General features: G+C 36.5%; 1 protein-coding gene across 1 annotated transcript in view; it reads left to right on the plus strand.

Annotated features, from left to right (window-relative positions):
* IL17RD (interleukin 17 receptor D) overlaps window positions 1–21,618 on the plus strand; it is a gene marked incomplete at both ends in the record, with an annotated part of 45,849 nt that overhangs the window by 16,106 nt on the left and 8,125 nt on the right. Inside the window, 7 exons of the mRNA XM_080625488.1 lie at window positions 10,973–11,030; window positions 14,676–14,801; window positions 18,580–18,698; window positions 19,139–19,259; window positions 20,282–20,326; window positions 20,413–20,564; window positions 21,244–21,309. Coding sequence (XP_080481614.1) covers window positions 10,973–11,030; window positions 14,676–14,801; window positions 18,580–18,698; window positions 19,139–19,259; window positions 20,282–20,326; window positions 20,413–20,564; window positions 21,244–21,309 — 687 coding nt within the window. The remainder of the gene's footprint in view (window positions 1–10,972; window positions 11,031–14,675; window positions 14,802–18,579; window positions 18,699–19,138; window positions 19,260–20,281; window positions 20,327–20,412; window positions 20,565–21,243; window positions 21,310–21,618) is intronic.

Here is a 21,618-nt window from a genome sequence, read left to right on the forward strand (position 1 = left end):
CTGTTATCCCATTTTACAGATGAGAGGTTAAGGCAGAAAAGGTTTTAAATGGCTTGCTCAAAACCTTAAAGCATTTAAAAGAAGTTGTCTTCTTTTAAATTTTGTTTAAGAAAATCTGAATCTTTTTAAGTTGTCTTAAAGCATTAAGAAGAAGTTGCTTGAAGTTGTCTGATATGGTATGGATAAAGCAGGAAATCAATCTGTGTTTCCCAAGTCTCTGAGCAGGGAGAAATCGCAAGATGAATCTTCTGTTCAAAATAGGGCAAAAAGTGTTTGTGGGTGGTTTTGTTGTTGTTGGTTTTTTAATGGTTAGTGCTTCATAAGGTGTTTCATAGAGAACTGGGTGAGAAGGAAAGTGAGGTCGAGAACCTGTTTTCAGCCTTAAGGCTTTAGGATTGTCACCATCCTTCTTTACATGTATGTGCAACACCACAGGAACAAGCTGGTCTGTGGACATTATAAAATATGCCATGGTGATGATCAGTTACAGCCTCTTGCACCCTGGCACCTAGCCTAGCTTGACCTTTCCAGTGTTACTACAGTGGAAATGCTATGTAAGAATATGTCTTTGCTGATTTCTTTTTTCACTTGAACAGCTGATGTGTTTAATAAATATTCTAAAATGGTTTTTAAATTTCTATCCATTTAAGTGAGGTAGGTAAAATTACAGTTTAGGATACCCTCTCTTTGGGTTCCTTTCGCTTGTAAGGACTCAGTGTGGAATAAGTCTGGATCTTATTGGTGCTGCTTGTGTGGAAACCAGAGGGATTTCTTTAGAGCAGCACAGCAGTGGTATTTTTCCTGAGGCTAAATACACTTTGTACACCATTCCTGCATTTTGTTGGAATAGGCCATGAGAGTAGACCCATATGCCAAGCCTGCATTTGTACATCAGGTATTTGATTTTAGGCTTCCTGTTGTTTTTCCCAAGGTGTGATTTCATATGATTATTTATTAGTAAGAATGGGAATTTATCGTTTAAAAGAAAGCTGCTTTGACTGAAAAGTTAAATGTTATCAAGATGTGGATTTGCTTTGCTTTCTAATTGGCTAATCCAATTTTAACCAATAATACAAACCCCAAAAGTGCTCCAAGGTTCTAGGAACTGGGTAAGAGCAATCCCTCGTGAAAAAGATTTAGAATGAAAATACTGCAAGAGTTTTAAGAGTAGTTAAGCAAGTGGCACCACTGAAGTAATTTAAAGCCCAGGCAGGTTGTGATACAGGTTGTGTCAGTGTTTTAGCAGCTATCACATTTCGCGTCAAGGAGTGTATTAATTAGTATGAAAATGGCAGTTCTGAACTAGCCAGGTACTGTATGGATAGAACGCGTAACCTTTGCTTTGGCCTACTTTCAAAAGCACTTAACATGAAATACGTAGGAAAAATGCATCTCTTAAACTGTTTTACTTGTTCAAATGTAGTATAAAGTGTGATATCCATAGGGTGTGACTTTTATTAGTGGAAACTGAATGCAGTCAGACTGGAGTTCCAATACTAATTCAAACATTAAATCTCTATTTAAAAAATTGTATTTAGGTTCCCTTTTTTAGTATTTAAAAACCTCACAAGCCTTGGTATCACATAATGCCTGAAGAGTGTGCCGGCACAGATATACTTAGAACACAAACATTTCCTTGATTTTTTTTTTTTCCAACAGTAACGTTCAGCAATACTTAATGCTTTTCAAATCCCGGTACTGAAGAGAGATGAGCACACAGGAATATTTGAATGTGTTCTGGCTTCTCTTCATCCTTTTTTCACTGTGAAAAGCCTCAACAATCTTGATGGCAGAAGCTATTCTGTTATAAAGAGATCATTGAATAGCACAGTTAGGGAAAAATACATGGATTTTGCAGAGTGTGAAAACCAGAACTCTAGGAGAAGAAAGTCAGCCTAGATGATCAGGTGAATTCTGAGGTAAATTTTACTCAAGCTTGGCAGTACTCAGAAGCATTCTCAAGGAGATCTCCTCAGAAAGCTGTATTTTGGATGGCTCTATTTTGTTGTGTTCAAATTCCTGGTGTTGATCATCATTTGGGAGAGTTTTTCCTACTTAAACGGCTATGAGTGGGGAAGCTCCAGTTTGCTTGCAGAGAGGGGCCAGTGTAGCTGGAATATTTGACAATTATTTCATCCAAGTATCCTTCAGGTGGATCAGAAGTGTTTGTGCAGCTTTATGTGTATTTCTGACACATTCCAAATGGAGTTTTTTTGGCTGCAGATGATAGCTGTACTCCATAGAGGGTAACCAGGAGTGTATAAATTCCCTGGCAGCTGAAGCTTTAAATCTGCAGCCACCACATGTATCTGCCTATGCCTCTGAAGTTCAACCATGTGGATCCTCAGTACGTAGTAAGCACTGGACCTTCTAATCCTCACTGCTGAATGTATTTCTGCTTAAGCTGTGGGAGTAATTTTCATCTCTGTGGACCAGGACTAGACAGAGGCTCTAAGAAGAAATGTATTTGCTAAAATAATCTATTATTAGATTATAGATTATTATGCTACTGCATAATTCAGCAACAAGAATCTCTGCATGCTTGTCTTGGGGAGGGGGCAGTAATGACGCGTAGTAGGGAAGGAACCAAAGCCTGTACCTCTAACACAGTTAGAAGGAAGGGCAGCATAACCAAGACTTTGTTTCTGGCTCTGCAGGAAGCCAGCTTATCCAGCTTGTCCATTAACTTTGTGAAAGGAAGAAAGGGAGGAATACTTGATTGCTTCCTGGGGCAGATTTATAGGGAAAGGTAATTTATTTTATTAGTATAGTTGATGTACAAGAACTTTTACTTCTAACCAAAAAGTATTTTTAGTCATTGTGTTTTCTCGCCATCCAGATGTCTGGTACAGTTGTCATGCCAGTCTGTTCTGAAGCTGTAGCAATCTGCCTCTCACTTTTGATGAGGGGATTGTATAGCATGGCTGTATATGGAGTAAATGTGGTGCTTTTTGGTATGTTATTATTCTTATGTCCCTCATGATATTGAAATTAGTGATGAGTACCTTTTCATTGCTACTGGGTAGATGCCTATCCCACGTAAATTCCTAGCTTCTCATTGCCTGAGCCTTTTTAAGTTATATAGCTCACAAAGATCATAAGAAATGTGCGTATCATTTTAAAGATAGTTGGTTTTTTTACTTCATCTGCAAAAACAAGTTTCATGTGAGGTATTAAGAATACCTTTGGGGGAATGGTGAAAGATTCTTTAAAGCTAGAACACGGGATTTTGGCAAGCAAGTAATTGATTGTTCCTGGAATTGAACCCTACTGCTTATGAATTCTCAGTTTTAAAATGTTATGGATGAGTACAATTGTGTGTTTCTAGGTCCCTAAGAATAGGGTTTTATGTCCAAAATAATTGCATTACTTCAAAGAGAGGGATTAAGATGGAACAATCCCATATCCAATCTACTTTAAGTTGTATGAGTTCTGTGGCACTCTAATCAGTAAAGTGGAGTTATTGGTAAGTTACCTTGTGTTCATATTGTCCAGAACCAAAACTTTGGGCTAGTTATATGTTGGTCCTACAAAATTAATGTACATTAGTCTTCTTTACAGTCACAAGCTCCTGTGGCGATGTAATACTTTCCTTAGTTGTGCCTGTATGTTTCGTTCGTGTAAGCAGGAATTACAAATTAGTCCGTAAGGATATGCATTTCATATTTTCCAACTGCAAAGCTCTTGAAGGATTGCAGTGACTTCAAAATAATACAGAAGGATTAGGACTGGGGGAGATGTTGTGTGAATATACACAAACCAAAATAGACGTGCTATGTGAAATTTTTCACATTCCAACCTTTATGTGATGTTCTGCTTTAAGGATTTCCTTGCAAGCAGCTGTTCTTATCACTTTCAAAAGTTACAAATCAGATAAACTCACTCTGTACTGCAGATGGAGTATCTCCAGTCTGCTTGCTCTAAGCTTGTGTGCAATGAAAATCTCCAACAATGCAGTAAATTTCAGATTAGAATTTTTTAGGTAGAACAGTTATGAATAAAGCAATTAATCCACATTTGATGACAATTTCTCTCAGAATTATAAAGGGGTTTTTGTGTGCACTTTGGCATTAGATTGAGAAGTGACGAACAAAAAAAGCTGTACTGAAATAGTCAAAATGGTGAATCGTGTGCTGGCTGAAGCTTAAAACTGAACCTACGAAGTCAATCCTAGCTACTTTTACAGATTTTCTGCTTCTTTGGATGAAACCTGGGATCAAACAAAGAGCTCGTGCGAGGATTTTCCAATTTGAAAGGTAGGAATCTGGCAGCAGTATGCTATTAGTGAACTATTTATGATTTTGGAAATAGGTCCCTTTATTTGTTCTCCAGGTGCCATTGCATATGCTAGGCTTTAAAGGAAAAAACTTCCTTTTTGGATCTGGCTGACTTGGAAGTACTTGCTGATTTAGGAGAAGCAGCAAGCCTCTGTGTGCATAAAATCTTGACAGATACAGTTCATAGCTCTGAAGTATTGGTCTTTGCTTTCCTTACGTTCTCTCCTTTGAAAGCTACACAATTTCTTACTGTGGTAAGCAAAATGAAGGAACATCTACATACATATTATATATATTAATATAAATAATATATCTATTGTTCTCTCCTGCTTCAGTAGCCTCTTGAAACCTTTTCTTGATTATCTTCTAATTCTCTTTTAATATCTTTGGGGGAGAAAGTCTGGGCCTCATTTTATGGCTCTGCATGTTTGCACATTAAGTGAGCAGTCAATTAAATGAGTGAAAATACATTATGTAATTTTTTCCTAGACAGGTTAGTTTAGAAGCGCTGGGGCATAAGCTAAAATCCAGAGCTTATGCAATTGTTCCTCTAAGTGTGAGGGGCCCTGTGGATAATAACTTCCCACCATAAGAAGACATCTATTCTTTGAGTGGTATAATTAGCTAGCTTGTTCATTTTACAGTGTGCTGTGTTATATGTGAAGCAGTAAGCATGCAGAACAGGCTGCAGTCATTTCTCCTTCATTATTTCACATGTGAGTTACTCTGTCTGCTGTTTGTAGCACAAGTCAGTGTTTCTCAAATTAATTTGTCTTGGGTTCCTCTAAAAACAACTTTCCCATTTGCACTCCTTTCCTTCCTAGTCACAATCACCATTTGTGCACCTGTCTTGGCATGGCTTTGTCTCCCCCTCCCCTTCCCAAACACCTCATCTTTTCTCCCAGCTGGCCTGCTGGGGGTCATATCCCACAGTTAAGAGAACAGTGGTTTAAATACAGACTTTTGGCTTTTGTCCAGATATCCTTAGACATTTCTGTAGTGTTTGTGGGAAGTGCCTATTGTTTGAAAATATTCTGTTGATTTTTGGGGCTTTTTGCGTGTGTGGGTTTTGTAAGTTTTGAATTTGCCAGACTGAAAGTTGGAAATCTGACTTGGAAGTGGAAAATTTCATTTACCAGACTTTGAAAGTTGGGTTAAAAAATGTGACGTTGCAAACCCTAGAAAACTTCTTAGGCAAGCCTGCAAATTGCATGGGAGAAATAAGAGCTGGTGCCCTTTTCCTGCCATGCTTTGCTGCATTGAATTCCTGGGTTTGACTCGGAGGTTTAAGATTTTCATGGTAGGCAGCAAATAGCAGAGATGAAACTTGCTTCTGTTGTTAGATTGTGGCTTTAGGAACCGTCTGTTCCTCCAAGTGAACCAGTTGACATACAGTCAGTGAACAGCTGTGTGGAGCCATGTTGCATACTGAAGAGTCAGGCTGTAAATACTTTTCCTAGTATTTCTTCTTTAAGTGATTTCTTACTATCAGACTGACTAATGTCTGAAGGTAACCTTCCACATTGCCTTTTTTCAATAGGAACTAAAATACCCAGGAAGGAGGCATAATGAAAAGGCATTTCTACTGTTGGTGTTCTTTTGTGGGTTTTTTTTTTTTGTTCAGTTTAGGGTTTGGGTTTGTTTTTTTTTTTTTTTCTTTTTTTTTAGATACACTACAATTTGGGATCTTCAATCAGCATGTTTCAACCCCCAAAATCCTAAAAGACCCCTGTGAAGCTAGCTGGTATATGGCTATATGTCTGTACATTTAGGAACCAGCTCATTCTGTGGCAGGATTTAAGTCAGCAGCTGTTCAATTCAATATCCTTTCATGAGAGGAGGAACTTGAGAAAACCATATCTAGTGAAATGGCAGGAGAATTTGTTCAGACAAAGTGTAATTACCTATGTGGGAAGTCAACCATAAAACCATGGATAATGTTGTCATTTTGTGAAAAAAGATACTTAATGATCATAAAAGGTCTGGACAATTATTACACAAATGGAGTATGAGTTCCTTATGTTTGGTTTATGAAAGTAAGTATTGCATGTTACTCTTAAAAGAAAGTTACATTTCCTAGATTCTTATATGAAGTAGCTTTTTCTTTTTTTTATTATAGTGGGTTACTACAGTATAAACCCATCAAGCCAGGATTTAGAATTTATTCTGCAGTCAATGTAATACATACAAGTTATATAGCAAATATTAGCATGGATTATGCATTTTGTTGTATTCTGTTGAAAGCCATACAAAATGCAGGTGTGTAAATAGTGCAGATAATCTGTTTACTGATGACTGTAGAAATAGAAAATATTTTAACTTGTGTGAAAGCATCGGAAAGCTGTACAATGAAAAGAGCAGATGTCAAATATAAAGCTTTTAGTTTACTGAGCAATGAGTATGATAAACCTTGATTATTCATCTTGATGTTAGAGTTCAAAAACAATTGTTTCTTCAGTTTGCCTTGTGGGAGCATGAAATTAGGACCATGTGTGCATTGATTACCAACATGTGAAAGATGAATCATGATTACTGTTTTGGTCTGGTGCACAAGGCTACGCCTGAGGGATAGTGATTTCCTACCTCCTTTACCACATCTCTGTAATTAATGTTAGCATCTATCTATGTTTCCTAGTATTGATGTTAAAGTGGCTGCCTGACAGTGCCCCTATTGCCTTTATTAAATAGAAGAGTGTTTGCTCAACAACAGTTGAATGTTGGAGTATATTTCAGTGTTATTTGTAAAAATGGTTATTCATAGGACAGTTCTGAAATCACCAATGCTGTCTCTGGCAGGAATTGTCAAATATAGAAAGTAGATGTTAATTTAAAATATGAAACTCTCTATGTTCTAGAATAAAAGGAAGAGGGAAAAGTTCAACAATAAAAATTAAGCAGATTTTTATTTTTTTCCATTGTATTTAATCCCTGCCTCTGATGGCAGACATTAATTTAACTTTTCTTGGAGGCACATTTAGTTCCTGTGGTTAAAAATTACATTTAAACTTTATTTCTGGAAGTGTAATCCTTACTGTGTGGCGTAGTAATGGGTAGAAAGAGTTGTTGTAAGTGCATTTCATTAAGTTGTTACCATAAATGAAGGGTAGGTATTAGAAAAATACAGCTGAACAAAAATACAGGTTAACTTCATGTAATAGTCTTTGCCTCTTATTAATACATGTTGAAAGATGAGTATTTAAATAAAATGCCTGCACATGCCTTGAATATCCAAATGAGTTACTAATTCTTCAGGAGATGATGTGTATTAGTGTTATTCAGAACTGTGCTGATGTAGGGTATCTTAGGATCTTAACCTTACCTATTCAAGCTGTTCATGTGGATTGAGGAACAGATCCAACCCTGATTTCTGTGATTTGGGGTGTGTGATATATGATGGAAATGCCCAACATAGGTGCAGGATTTGGAGCTTAGCTTACCATGTTTTTCTGTGGTGTTCTGTGCTTTGAGCTCAGGTGATCTGAGGTTTAATGTTGTGGATAATATGCCCACACACTTGCTTTTTAACAGATAAGATTATTTGTAATTTAATCTGTGTGCATTTCAACTTCAATTATCTGTTTAAAGATCAATGGTCTATAGTTCTTGATAAAAGATGTTTTGTCTGTTTTCTTTCCTATGTATTCCTTCTCAGTCAGTGTGCATAGAAGTATGTGGACCAAAGAGATTTTGTAGATAGAGCTCCAGGCAATGGAGGCTTGCTTTCTAGTAAGGTTCAGAATAAAATACAAGCTGCATGTAAATTCAACAAATGTTAGTGGTTAACTAGCTAAGAATGTGGAGCCCTAAGGCCATAACATTAGTATTTATAGTTTTAAAGTATGATGCTCTAAACAAGTTGCCTTACCTATAAGCCATTTAAATAGCACAATTACTTTATGGCTTAAAACAAGGGACTGCTTCCTGGAAAAGTCCATTTTTAAACTTAGAGCAGTAACTACTTGTAGGATTAATACCAAAGTTTAGCATGATGGAATTGTCTGACCAGCTTACATGCTTTAGCGTATTACTGATACGACAGTTATATAGTTCAACAATTTAAGGTGACCCTCATTTTCTTGCAAATTACTGCAGGCTTTGGTCAACTTCTGTACACTTCGGAGCAAATTTTTACAACCAGTAAGTGCCATGGGCTGCTTAAGTTCTGCTGAGTTTGCCTTATGTTATATTTACTTTTTACATCTGCTGTATTAATGATAGTGATATATTGATTTCTTCCTGTTACATATTTTATGACGTCACCATAATTCCAGCAGAAATGCAATTAAAGGTGCCATGACACCTTTACACTGCTACATTGTACTTTCTGAATATATGGGATATAAAAGATACATCTAATGAATTAAATTACTTGTGCTCATTTTCTCTGGGGTTTGATAAAATTTGTCTCTCAAAACTTCAGCTCTAGGACACAAAAGGAAGACAGGTAAAAATTAAATTATATGATGTTTATCTGCATTTATAAATATGAAAACTCAATACTTTTTTTGTCAAACACAATGTGTTTTGCTGTAATAGTAGTAAGTTAAATGACATTTAGTTTAAGTGAAACAGAAAATGAGTCAGAATAGAACGGGTATTAATAGACAAATTAAGACTGAAAAAAATTCGACGCCTTCCTGCTTCAGGAAACAGTTTTGTGTAACAGCATGTTTAATGCCAAACTAAATCAAAGTTAAACAAATGAAAAGCCACCTAAGAAGGCGACATTACAAATTTAACTTCTAACAATATTATCAAGATCTGATTTGCTTTCATCCTTTATGTAGCGTTTTACCTTTTTTAAATGGTAACTTAACTCATACCTTGTTTTTCTTTCTAACTGCCTATTTCTGACTATTAAGTGACATAGAATGAACATTTAGGAGTAATCCTGACAACATCCAATTACTGTTTGAGTCCTTTTATACTATTAACTTCTGCTCTCCACATTGTAGTACTAAACCTGGGTACAATTCTCTGTCAATGGATGGTATTTTTTTAATGATAATGGTAAATATGATGTTATTTGCCTTTCAGGGCAAATGATACTACTCTATAAAAATCATTGTTCCAGTTCTCAGCCTTGCCTCTGGTGAGGGTGACGCAATATTTTGTGTTTCATAACCAATTTCAGTGATTTCTGAAAGATGAGGTGAAATTCTTTTCCGTAGCTATAGAAGAGAGAGCAGACTCACCAGTCTGCATATGCATCTGAACTCCTGCTTGAGAGAGTAATAGAAGAGTTCTCTGACTGGTCCTCAGTTTCTGTGACACTGGCAAGAATGGAAGTATCTGCTTTAATAGTATTTGATAATAGAAAAAGGTGTCTGATGTAGTGTAATGGATTTCTACAATATGAACTTCTGGAAAAATCATGGGATATATCATCCGAACTATCTCGGTTGGAAACCCAATGTTTCATTTGTTCTTCATTAACTAGTTGTTGATTTTTGCCAATAATCAATGGGAAGATTGAAATTTAAATTCTCCATCTGTGTTTTAGTCTCATTAAGTTCTCCTCAGCAAGCATTCTTTAAAAAGTTTACAACACATGGTAAAATGACTGAGGCCTCTCACATAAAAAAAAAATACAATAGAAAAGTGATCCAGTACATAAACCACATAAGACATGGAAATATAAATTCCACAGGAGTTATATCAGGCACAGAAACATAAATTACATGTAATTATATCTGCATAAGATAAATTGATGAAAGGTAGATGTAGGCACGTACCTAGACACTGGATATTGTTACTCTCTCTGTAGTAATTTTCTCAAATGTACAATTTGGGCGTGCTGATGAACCAGGCCCATAAGCCACTTTACATAACCATGGCTTACTGTACCTCAGTTTATGTTAAGCTTTGAGTTCTGTGTAGTTCTTGTGAGCATTGAATAATATTAGACTTAGGAAAAAAGGATTACTTGATTATAGATAAATTTAGCGTGTGCTGAAAATGTGGTGGGTCAATTTGCCCAATAGACAAATAGGAAGGAGTGTCCTTCAGGCACCTGTTTGGAGCTGGAGAGTGTCTGAGAGGTGATGAGTTCTCTTTAATCAGTTCTTGTACTGTTTTGCTCCTACCTTTTAATTTCTTTCCTGAAAATGACCTTCACCAAGAAAACAGAGCTGAAGTGCTGTGAGCACAGAGCTTGGCAGTGTCATTCCTTCATTTGAACTTCCGATACTCTTTCATGACTGCAGAATTGACATCAGCTTTTCCTGACTGATGTTCTCTTTTCTTGTGCTGTGTTTGCCCTGGAGAACCCAACTGGATTTGTCATTAAACCCTGATTAAAGCTGTGGGGTTTGTACGGGCATGTTTAACCTGGGTGGTAGAAGTTGAGAACATCACATCACTTTCAGAAATAAGTGATTTGCATCTGCTGGGGTCGTACTACTTAAGTCACAGTTTCATGTCTTCATGCAGATACTACATTCAGACTTCAATTTCTCTTTGTTTTCACTTCTTTGATTATTACATTTGGAAAGTTGCTGACAGGTGAGTGCATGCAGATGTGTACACTCTGTTCGGTCATTGCCTGTGGTCAGACTGGTGGGTAATGTGCCAGAACGGAAGGAAAAAAATCACAAGCTCCTGCATCCTCCAGTGAACTATTGACAAAATAAAAACCTACATGAGTTCAAAATAGGCTGCTTTATTTAAATTATTTTCTTGATATTTCTCTACAGGGGCTGTCATCAGTCACCAGGAACAATGGACTGCTCAATATCACTTTTAAATATGACAGTAAGTTGAAAAATTGCACTATATACAGAAAGATAAAGGACTCCATAATAGCTGTCAGTATATAGGAACATGTGAGCACAGGTCCTACGTGGAACGTCTGAGGGAACTGGGGTTGTTTAGTCTGGAGAAGACTACTCAGGGGGGACATTATTGCTCTCTAAAACTACCTGAAAGGAGGATGAAGCGAAGAGGTGGCTGGTCTCTTCTCCCAAGTGGCAAGTGATAGGAAGCTGCTTCAAGCTGCGCCAGGGGAGGTGTAGACTGAGGTCATGAAAAATTTCTTCATTGAAATGGCATTGAAACAGGCTGTCCAGGGAAGTGGTGAGTTCACTGTGTCTGGAAGTGTTCAAAAACTGTGTAGATAAGGCCTTTAGTGACATGGTTTGGTGGTCCTGAGGTAATTGTTGGGCTTTATCTTAAAGGTCTTTTCCAACCTAGTTGATTGTATCTCTCTTAAAAGCGACTCTGAGAATAGCATGAGCTCTTTAGTATTGTCATATTTTTTAAATCTAGATTTGTTTTTTGCTGGATCTAATGGATCTTCTCCTGTCTGTGTTTCACTGCTAATAAAATGATGTAATAATTTGTAGTAGTTTCACTTTCAAACTGGCCTACATCATCTGCCCAGTTTTTGGCTGGAAAATTACAGATTATGATTTTATTCTGTGAAAGAATATAATAATTGAAACGTTCACCACATAAAGTCATAGGAAAGGATTATATCAAGCTTTGTATATCTTTGTGTAGTTTTTTGGGGAAAATGGTGTAAAGTGTGTCTCAAGATAGACAGGGTAGTTGGGATTTGAATACGAATATTGAAGAAGAATAGTATCTTTTTATGTAGTTAAAGTAGTTGGAACTTTTCATTAGCTACAGTGTTGAAAGACCAGGTTAGTGGAAAACTGTTTACATTTTCAGTGACACAGATGGTTGTAGCACTGTAGCAAATGTGGTCTGTTTTGCAGCTAAACTAAGAAGAAAGTAATCTTTAGCATAAGAACAGTAATAAGCAGGTTGCAGCAATAATACTTGAGAATTCTTCAAACATCTGCAAAATTGCTGTATTTTAAAAGGTTTTTGTCATCTCTGCTGTCTAGTCAGTGACTGACTATTATTGGGAATTTATCTATTTGGGCAGTTAGTGGCCAGCATCAAGATAAACTCTATGGACAGTCAAGAGAAGGTCCTGATTTACAGCAGTAATGTTTGTATTAGTGCCAGTGCATGTCACAGATTGGATGGGGGTTTTTTTTGCCACAGAAATTGCCTCAGGTGCTGAATGCGGGTAAAATTTCACCAGTGAGAGTACGTATCTGCAAACCTAACAGTAGTGCTTTTGTTTCTTTCCAGTCATCCTTTTGTTCCTGTATTTTTATGTTAATTTAAGAATTTGCAATCCTTCACTGTGGATATTTTTTAAATCTAATTTGGTGTTGATACTTAAAATGAGCAAAAATGAAGTATGTTAGATTGTATAAGAGGTAGGCGATCGCTACAGAAAAGTTACGATGTTTTTGTAAGCTACACAAAACCAGGAAATAACATCAGTCAGAGCAGAGATCCCCACATTTAGTTAACACAATGGAGTCTGTTTAAGTCCCAGTATTTGTCTTGGGTTTTTCCATTAGTTCTGGCACCAGGAACTGTCTTTAACCAATGACAAGTGTTAATTCAGAATTCTGCTGGCACTGTTTGCTTCCTGGACAAAGGCGTTATTTGAGTTCTGCAGAACTAGAAAAAGAGTTCCCTGATATCAAGGCTAAGGAGTTCATAGAGAAATACATACTTACCATGAATAAGCCAGCACAAAAGAGAACTTGGCTTGCTGGCTGTGATTTCAAGGCTTTTAGTTTGTTACACAGCAACTGTAGCGAGCTGTGGTTGATGTTGTTAAATTAGTTGGTTAGATTATTTATTCAGGTGAAAAACAAATGTTTGTATGTTCTAGCATTTCACTTGCACTCAAGTAAAAGAAGTGGTTTTCTGAAAAGTGCAATTTTTCCCTGCTGGTTTCTTCCTAAATCTGTTGTTCCTTAAAAATGTAAATCAGTGACTCACAGTCAAACTTCAGGCATTTGTGCTATATTCCATTTTGGCAAATTGTCATTTGACCATAAAATTTTAGTAACCAGGATCCAAAATCTCGGGCTTGCCATTAATTAGATCCAGACCTAGCAAAAAACTGTTACTTCATATTTTCCATTGAAAGAGATCCTCTATTCTGCTAAGAGGAAGTTCATGCTGTCATTGAGTTCACTCATAGCAACAGAATTCTACAAACAGCAAAGTACCAACTGCCCTGCTTTTGTAAAAGGCAGTGTTGTACAAACTATTCTACTCCTATTTGTGTGGCAGCTACATAAAAGACCCCTTAACATTCTTACTCATAATAAAAAGACAGTTTTTAAAACAGTTAATGATTTTTCTTTCCTTACCTTTAAGGTCACACCTCCGAATTAAATTCAGATTTCCTGTATTGGCATAAATCACCTGATTTTTCATGTTTTGTTTCTACCAAATGTGTAGACAAATACATAGCATGTAGGTTATCTCAGGATTTTTAGACTTAATCATCAGTCAGTAATATAAAGCTGCAGGTCAGCTTTTTCTGGATTTTGTTGACTTCACGAGCTTCAAAGCAGAATGTTTGTGCATGCACATCTTCATGTACACTGTGCCCCAGAACTGTTGAGTTCTTTGGCTGCTACTTCTCCTGTCACAAAATACGAGGCTCAATATTGTAAGGCTTTAAAAGTACTAAAATCTGGGGTTGTCTTCTTGGTTAGAATGCATAAAGACATGGTCAAGTTCAACAACAAAGTCAAGAATGTTTTTTTTTTTATTTTGATAATGAAAGCTGAGGTTTAATTACATGTTTGCAGAGCTGTAACTTTAGGGAATACTCTGTGTTTTGTGAGGATTAAGAAGACAAACCCAGTTCTGACTGGATCCAGTGGCAGTAAAATGGTCTGTAGGGTTGTGGCTACTGAATGGACGACAGATTTAGGATTTAGGCAGTATGTTCTTAGTGGTCAGGATCAAGCAGTATCATGGTTAAGAAGCACTTCATGAGCACCAGTTCTAATGCTTCACATTGTTCATTGTTCTCTAATGTTTCTGATCATTGACCAACATTTTATTGCTGTAAGCACTGTACACGTACAAAATTAATGTCAGTCCTCATATTCTCTAGAGTAATTAGTGAGGAAAAGTTGTTCTCTTTTGGGAGTGCCAACCTGTTGTCATTTTTACTCTTACTGTACTACAGGTATTATAATCTGGTAATCTGCTTTGGAACTACAGTTTTGCAACTGGTGAATGTGGTTGTGCTCAATGATTTGTAAAGCTTTCTGGTTTTCAGTGTCCTGATACAAAAGCTTTGTCTAGATTTACTACATAGTACTTATTTTTGTAGAATAAATAGAGGACATATACTTTTACTTTGCTTAATCCTGAAGAAGTGTTAGGAAATGAGCCTAATTCTTTATTTATGTGGAAAGATGCAGGTCATGTTGGAAACCAGTTGCTTGAATAGGTCTTTAAGATTAGATGCTGTTTGCAGATTGTGATTTACTTGCTCTGGTGTGGCACAGGAACATCAGCTAAAATGTTTTTATTAGGGTATTTGTTTCTCTGTATTTTCAGACTGCACACCTTACCTGAATTCAGTGGGAAAGCACGTGATTGGAGATGTGCAGAATATAACTATCGGTCAGTATGCATGTTATGAACAGGTTGCAGTGATGATACTTTGGACAGCAAATGCCATTGGTAAGTAGTAGAGTGAAATGGACTAATTCATTGTGTCTTTGGTAATAAATTCCTTCTGATGGGTATTAAGTAAAAAATTATGCTTGGAATCATTGAAGCAAACTGCTTCTAAAGACTTCAGAAGAAAGAAATTCTTAACAGTTTTACAAAGCTGCTGTTTTCACTAACTCACTTGAAATACTCCTTAAACTAGGATGCTGTCTGCATCCACATGCTGCTTTTTACTGTTCCAGGTTGTTGACTTTTTCTTGCTCTTCAGAACTGTGCAGTAGCTCTGATTTTGTTGTGTCCCCCAAGGCATTAGTGCATTTCATTGGCATTGATTGAGTTTAATTGCTGATACATTTAAAGATTCTTCAGAATGGCAGTTGTTGCACAGGTAGAAAAGATTATATAATCATAGCTATACAAACTTTAGTGTGTTTCCTTGCTGGGGCTGATCACTAAGAATATTCCTCCATCACTTAAATGACATTGGAAGTACGTTGTTGCCCACTAGAGCAGTAGTCTCCAAAGGGGGGTGTGTGTGTGCAAGATGGGGGCATGTGAAGAAGATCAGGGCATGTGAATAAAATTTTAGATCTTGACAAATAAGCTTTAGTAATATTTAATATATACATTGATGCTGGCACCCTTACTCGGTCTCTATGTCAGATATTGACATATTACATGTGGTATGTGAGATGTCCTGAAAGAAGAGTATAATGTGGAGGGGTTCACAGTAGTGTCCTGGCTGTTTCAATTGCTTTGTGCCAGGTTAAGTGGATTTACTGATTATATTATCTGGTTTTAACTAAACTAACCATCATGAAATGGACAAGTGGCTTAAGGTGATTGAAGGTAATACTCATAATGCGGGCACATGCAAATAACAGGAAAACACTAGAGCTGACAGTTCCTCTACTCCTACTACAGGCTCTTTGTCAGCCACATTAGAAGGTAAAAATAAGGACTGTCTACTCAGTTCTGATACAAAGTTGGCCAAAATGATCAAAATTAGCAGGATTATTTGAACTACAGATTTACACTTGCCATTGTCAAGGATGAACCTTGTCCTAAGCGTATAGTATACCTTGAGATAGTAGCTAATACTGTGAAGCCATCATGATTAGCAAGACATTTGAAAACTAAGCATCCTGAACATGAAGACAAACCTCTAGAATTTTTTCAGCGATGTTTGAAGCCGTGCAATACTCCAGTAAAGTACAGTATTTCACCAAACTTCATGATAAATCTTGAGAAACTTCTTTTCTTAATCAACAGTGAAAGACAAAAAGCCACATACCGCTGTGGAAACACTTGTTCTTCCTGCCACAGTAACAGTGGCTGGAATGGTACAGGGAAATACTGGAATGGAAAAAAGGGTTCTTGTGTAAGGTTACAGACACAGAACCACACATGGAAATCAGTCATTGCATCATTCATAGGGAAACTTGCAGCAATGAAGTTGGAGCCAGAAGTGCACACAACGCCATCAGTTTTGTTAGTTTTGTAAAAACAAGACATTTAAATAGTAGAATCTTTACAATACTTTGTAATGAGATGAGGAGTGACTATGAAAATGGTTTGTGCCTTCACTGGTTGTCTTGTGGCAAAGTGCTTAGGGGTTGTCAAACTCTCATCTCTGAGTTAAGCATTCTTCTTTCACAAAAAGAGAAGGGTTCCAAATTTGCTGACTTTTTCCATTATGACAAGTGGCTGTCAGTAGTGTGCTACCTAGCAGATTGAAACACAAAAAAAGGAAAAGAAAAACACCCAAACCAACTTAATGTGTCTCTTCAAGGTAAAGGTGTGACAGTGAGGGAGAAAATAACTGCTTTTTGAAAGAAAATCATGCTATGGAAATAGCTTTTTGAAAAAGTATGTTTGGAAATGTTTTCTTTGTGATGTGATTTTGTTGCTGAAAACAGTGTCAGCTTCTCTGCCATGAGGGAAGGTAGATATGTATAGGTCAAATTTCAGGAGAAACCTTTGCATAATTAGAGGATGGAAGTGAAGAATTGGTATCATCATTTAGTAAATGCACATGATGAGACATTTCCTTCATTTGGGTCAATGTGTCTTTGTGAGGTTTTCAGCTACAGCCATTAAAACCAAGTAATGAAACTTAGAACCAGACCTTTGAATTGCCGTGTCACAGTGTCAAACCAAGATGTTAAAAACTAACAAAGCATATTCGATCCCATAGCTCTCAAAAATATGATTAATATTTTATATGGGAACAAGTTTTTTGTATCATTAAATAAAAACTATATTTTTAAATACTTTTTAGTCTTACCCTTTTTAAAAATTGGGTGGTTTTTTTGTGTGTATATTAAAATGTTCATTATAGTAGCACATGTATTTGGTAAATATACTGGGGGTTTGTGCTTAACATTTTTTTGCTTCATTTTTTTGTTGTCTCCCACTATTTAATCGTTCTTCCATAATTTTAAAGTAAAAAATAATGATTCATTTCTGGGGCTTAAAAGAATATATGAAAATTACACTTAATTCTGCAAAACTGTGCAGTTAAAAGCATTTGGTAATCTTCAGCTGTACGCTGGATGGATCAAATCTCTATGGGAAACAAAGCTTGGTGTTCTTTCTTGTAATGATCAGAGGTTAATCCTTTGGAAGTGTGAGAACAGAACTGCTGTTGAAACATCTTGGGTGACATGGAGACTGGACGCTTTCTCTTTCATGGTCTTCATGTAAGCACAAATGGTGCTTTTGTTCCAAGAACACATTTGGGAACTCATGGTCTTTATCTTCTACAAAATTATAAAACATTAAAAAACCCCACAAAACCATGAAACCAGTGAAATGGAGGAGATCCATGGAGAATCAGACATTTGGGATTTAGTTTTGTTTTTATTTGACAAGCATGGCATAAACTCAGATTAATCCAGTTTTATTTATGTAGCATTCAGCTTACAAAAGCCGTGGCTGTGTCTTTGATAACTGTGTATTCTGCAAGACTTAATTCTACTGAAAGGTGTAATTAGATGAAGGAGTGGTAGTTAGTCTTGAAGAACTATGCAGAGTCTTTGATACCTGAGCCACGAAACTATATATCACAGGGTAACACTCTGGCATTGTCCTGTGCCATTCACATCACTGTGACTCAGTTTAGTCATGTAATAAAGTAATTCCATGTTGAGAAGTTTGCAAATAAAGGTAAAGGCACTGTGCTGAGAGTTTGTTGTGTTAGAGGAACTTGAAATAAAAGGGTGTAGTTCAGGCATCAGTTATAAATAACTGGAAGTATTCATGCACTGGAATAAATTCCATTCCACTTAAGTCAAGTTTTCTGTTATCCCATACTGTACTAGAACCAAAGAAGTTGTAACAACCATTATCACATTAATCTGGTGGTCTCAGAAATGGTAGGAAGATGTTACAAAGGTTTATTTATATAACTTGATAGCAAAACATTCAATTTTGTTGCTAATAATATGAATGTAAAGTTTCTATAAAGTACTCCAAGGGTTGTGGAGGTAATGATAACTTCTATTGCAGTGATAATTTGGAAGCCCCAGCTGAGTTGTGGGCCCCTCTGCCCTAAGCATTACGCAAGTATGTAGTAATTGCAGCCTTTGCCAAAGGATGAATTCTAAATAGGCAAGATAGAAAATGTGGGAAGAATTGACATACAACAACAGGTATTAAACCACAAACATATTTCATATGGATGGTAAGTTTTATTTTTAAAGACAAATGAAGTATATTCAAATTAAATAACACATTATGCATTATGAAATATTAGTTTCCTATTTAAACGCCCTGCTGTTTGCAGGGATTGAATACCTGAAAGGATTTCGAGTAATACTTGAGGAGTTAAAATCAGAGGGAAGACAGTGCCAGCAGATGGTTTTAAAGGATCCAAAGCAGCTCAGCCCCAGTTTTAAACGAACAGTAAGTGCATTGTTTCAAGACAAGTTTCATTATTGTTTGATTGCATGAGTAGTCTCAAAAATGTTTATATGCTGCATATGAATCTAAATATACACACAATGTGGTGTTTACTAGGATGCAGGTTGCTTCCTAAAAGTATTATTTTTGAAGCTAATGATAGTTTTTCCTCTTGAGACAGATACAGTCCCCTTCTTACAGAAGCTTTTCTGAAGCAGAAAACTGTCATTTGGGTGGCTGGAGTACGGTTGCATAAATGTAATAGTAGTATTCATCCAGCTCTGTACTAATTCCTCATGTCAGTGTGTAATGGAGGGTTAGATAAAGGATTTTTTAATACCTTAATTTTGGCTGATGTTTGCAAAACTGTGGGCTTGTTTTTGAAAGATAATGTCAGTTATAATAGTTGATCTTAAATATGTTGCAATCTTGTCTTTTTGTAGGGAATGGAATCCCAGCCCTTTCTAAATCTCAAGTTTGAAACAGATTACTTTGTAAAGATTGTTCCTTTTCCTTCCATTAAAAATGAGAGTAATTATCACCCATTTTTCTTCCGAACTAGACGTAAGTATTGCATTCAGTGTGGTATTGCATATCACCTCCCTTTCTCCCAGCCTTTAGTTTTTCCCACAAAGGACTGGTAGCCGATGATGATGTTAGATGTGTCTGGATTGAAATAGTTACTGACATAGTCTTTGGAGTAAGATCTGGATGTTAAGTGGAAAGAATTTGAATGCCACAGGTAAGTCTGTGGTGTATGGTAACATGTGTTGGGCAACAGCCAGAAGGAAAGTCTCATGTAGGCCTGAGATGATCTCAGGTTTGCCTACAGCAAAATTACTCTCATGGTTCGCAGAACCATTTCACTCATTAAGTCCTCCTTTCTGGATATTGTGAAGAAGCCCAGATTGGTTTTGCTTTTGAGACCACAGTTTCATAAATGAGTATCTAAAGCTATATATAGATGAGTACGTGTAGAAAATATAAAATTAGATGGCAACAAATCAAGTCGAATTTGTCAAAATTACTTACTAATTCTCCTTGGAGTTAGAGAAAAGAAGCTTGAAAAAGCTCCTTAGTACTTAAATAGTTTGGGAAATGACAAGTACTCTTTGGGCTGAAATGTTGATATTTGTCCTGCTTAGGTTTTTTCTGCTATACAAAACTTTTTAAAGTGTTTTGAAGTCTGTCTGTTGATGCAGACTGCAGTTACATTTGTCTTTGCAGTCGTGCTCAGCCTACTTATTTACTCTGAGAAGATGTATTTAAGAGTAGTTTCTTCTCTAGTAACTTAATCTCCCGCTTAACTGTGCCTATTACTACTATGCCTTTGTCTCACTAAGGAGTGCTGTTTTCAAATTAATGAACATATGTGTCTTATCTAAAGATGAGAAGGGGCTTAAAATCATAACAAAGCAGCTAAGTGTGCAAAATGTATTTACTTCAGGCATAATATAGACTGAGAAAGAAATAGGGGTATTGTCTTCAAAATTATGAACTCCCTTCTTTTGTCTTTGTTCTTTTTCTATTTAAATAGCATAGTACTTTGACACTGTATCATTAATAATTTGTGTGTGTATTTGTAGCATGTGAATTGTTGCTGCAGCCAGAAAACCTTGTCTGCAAACCTTGTAAGTAAAATGTCATACTTTGTCTATATTCATCTTTCAAAGAGTTACTAGACTTTTTTCCAATTCATGAATATCTCCTGTGACAGACTGGAAGCCAAGGAATCTAAATGTTACCCAGCAGGGTTTTAACATGCAAGTATCCTTCGATCACGCACCTCACAACTTTGGGTTTAGGTATTACTTTCTTCACTACAAACTGAAGCATGAAGGGCCATTTAAGCAGAAGACCTGCAAACAGGTACGTTGCTGAGTTTTGCGACTCTTTAAAGTACAAGACCTATTAATGTGAGATGTTCTAAGGTTTCCTAGAAACTTTGAAAACTTAATATAGAATACTCTGAGTTTTAAAATTTGTGCACTATTTGGTACTGTTCATGTGAATAGTAATTGTATTGTGATAGCAGTCAGCAGTATTGTGATAGCATTCATCGGTCAAAACCAGGCTTGAGGGCTCCTTTGGAGCTGGATATTATAAACAAATGAGGCAAGACTGCTCTCTCTTGAAGACCCTACACCTTAATTAGTACTTCATACTGCAGTTTTATTATGTTTATTATACATGTTATTTCCTACTTTTTTATTTTACCTTTGCACCAAATGTCACACAACGGCAAGTTTTTTCTCACTGATGAAGCTGTCATGCTGAGTCTCTGAAAGCTGGAGAGCTTCAGGGGGTTATGTAGACTTTATCAGTTACACCAAACTTTGAAGATTTTTTTGATAATCATATTTTAGTTGTGCAGGCAGAAAATAGAGATAGGAATCTCCATGTCACATTTGAATGGAGGGTTTTGCTGGTTTAAGGTGTCTTAATACAGGAGGACACTGCATATTGTTAAATCAATGCGAATGTATTTTTTTATTAGGTTTTAAAAGTATGTGAATGGCTTGCAAAGTCTTCTCTTTCTTTGATGTAGGAGCAAAACACAGATACCACAAGTTGTATTCTTCAGAACGTGTCTCCAGGGGATTATATAATTGAGGTAATACTTATAAAGGGTAATTTGTACAACAGCTAAATGAGTATGTTAATGGAGAAATGACCTGAAATTAAAGTATTTCAAGTCACACACTGGTAAAATTGAACTTCAGGCATTTCTACTGAAATACTGTGGGCAAGTAAGGGTTTTTAGACTTTTCCATAGCTTTGCTTCCCTGAGTGCATGTGCCAGTTTCATCTGTGCCTCCAATTCTTGGACTTTGATTTTATAAAATTGGAATTCTGTAATTTGGTCAGTTTTTACTATACTTAAAAGCTGTGTATTTCTCTTGATGCCGACAGTATGTGAACT

Source organism: Psittacula echo (genome assembly GCF_963264785.1).
Source record: "Psittacula echo genome assembly, chromosome: 9".
Taxonomy (NCBI): Eukaryota; Metazoa; Chordata; class Aves; order Psittaciformes; family Psittacidae; genus Psittacula; species Psittacula echo.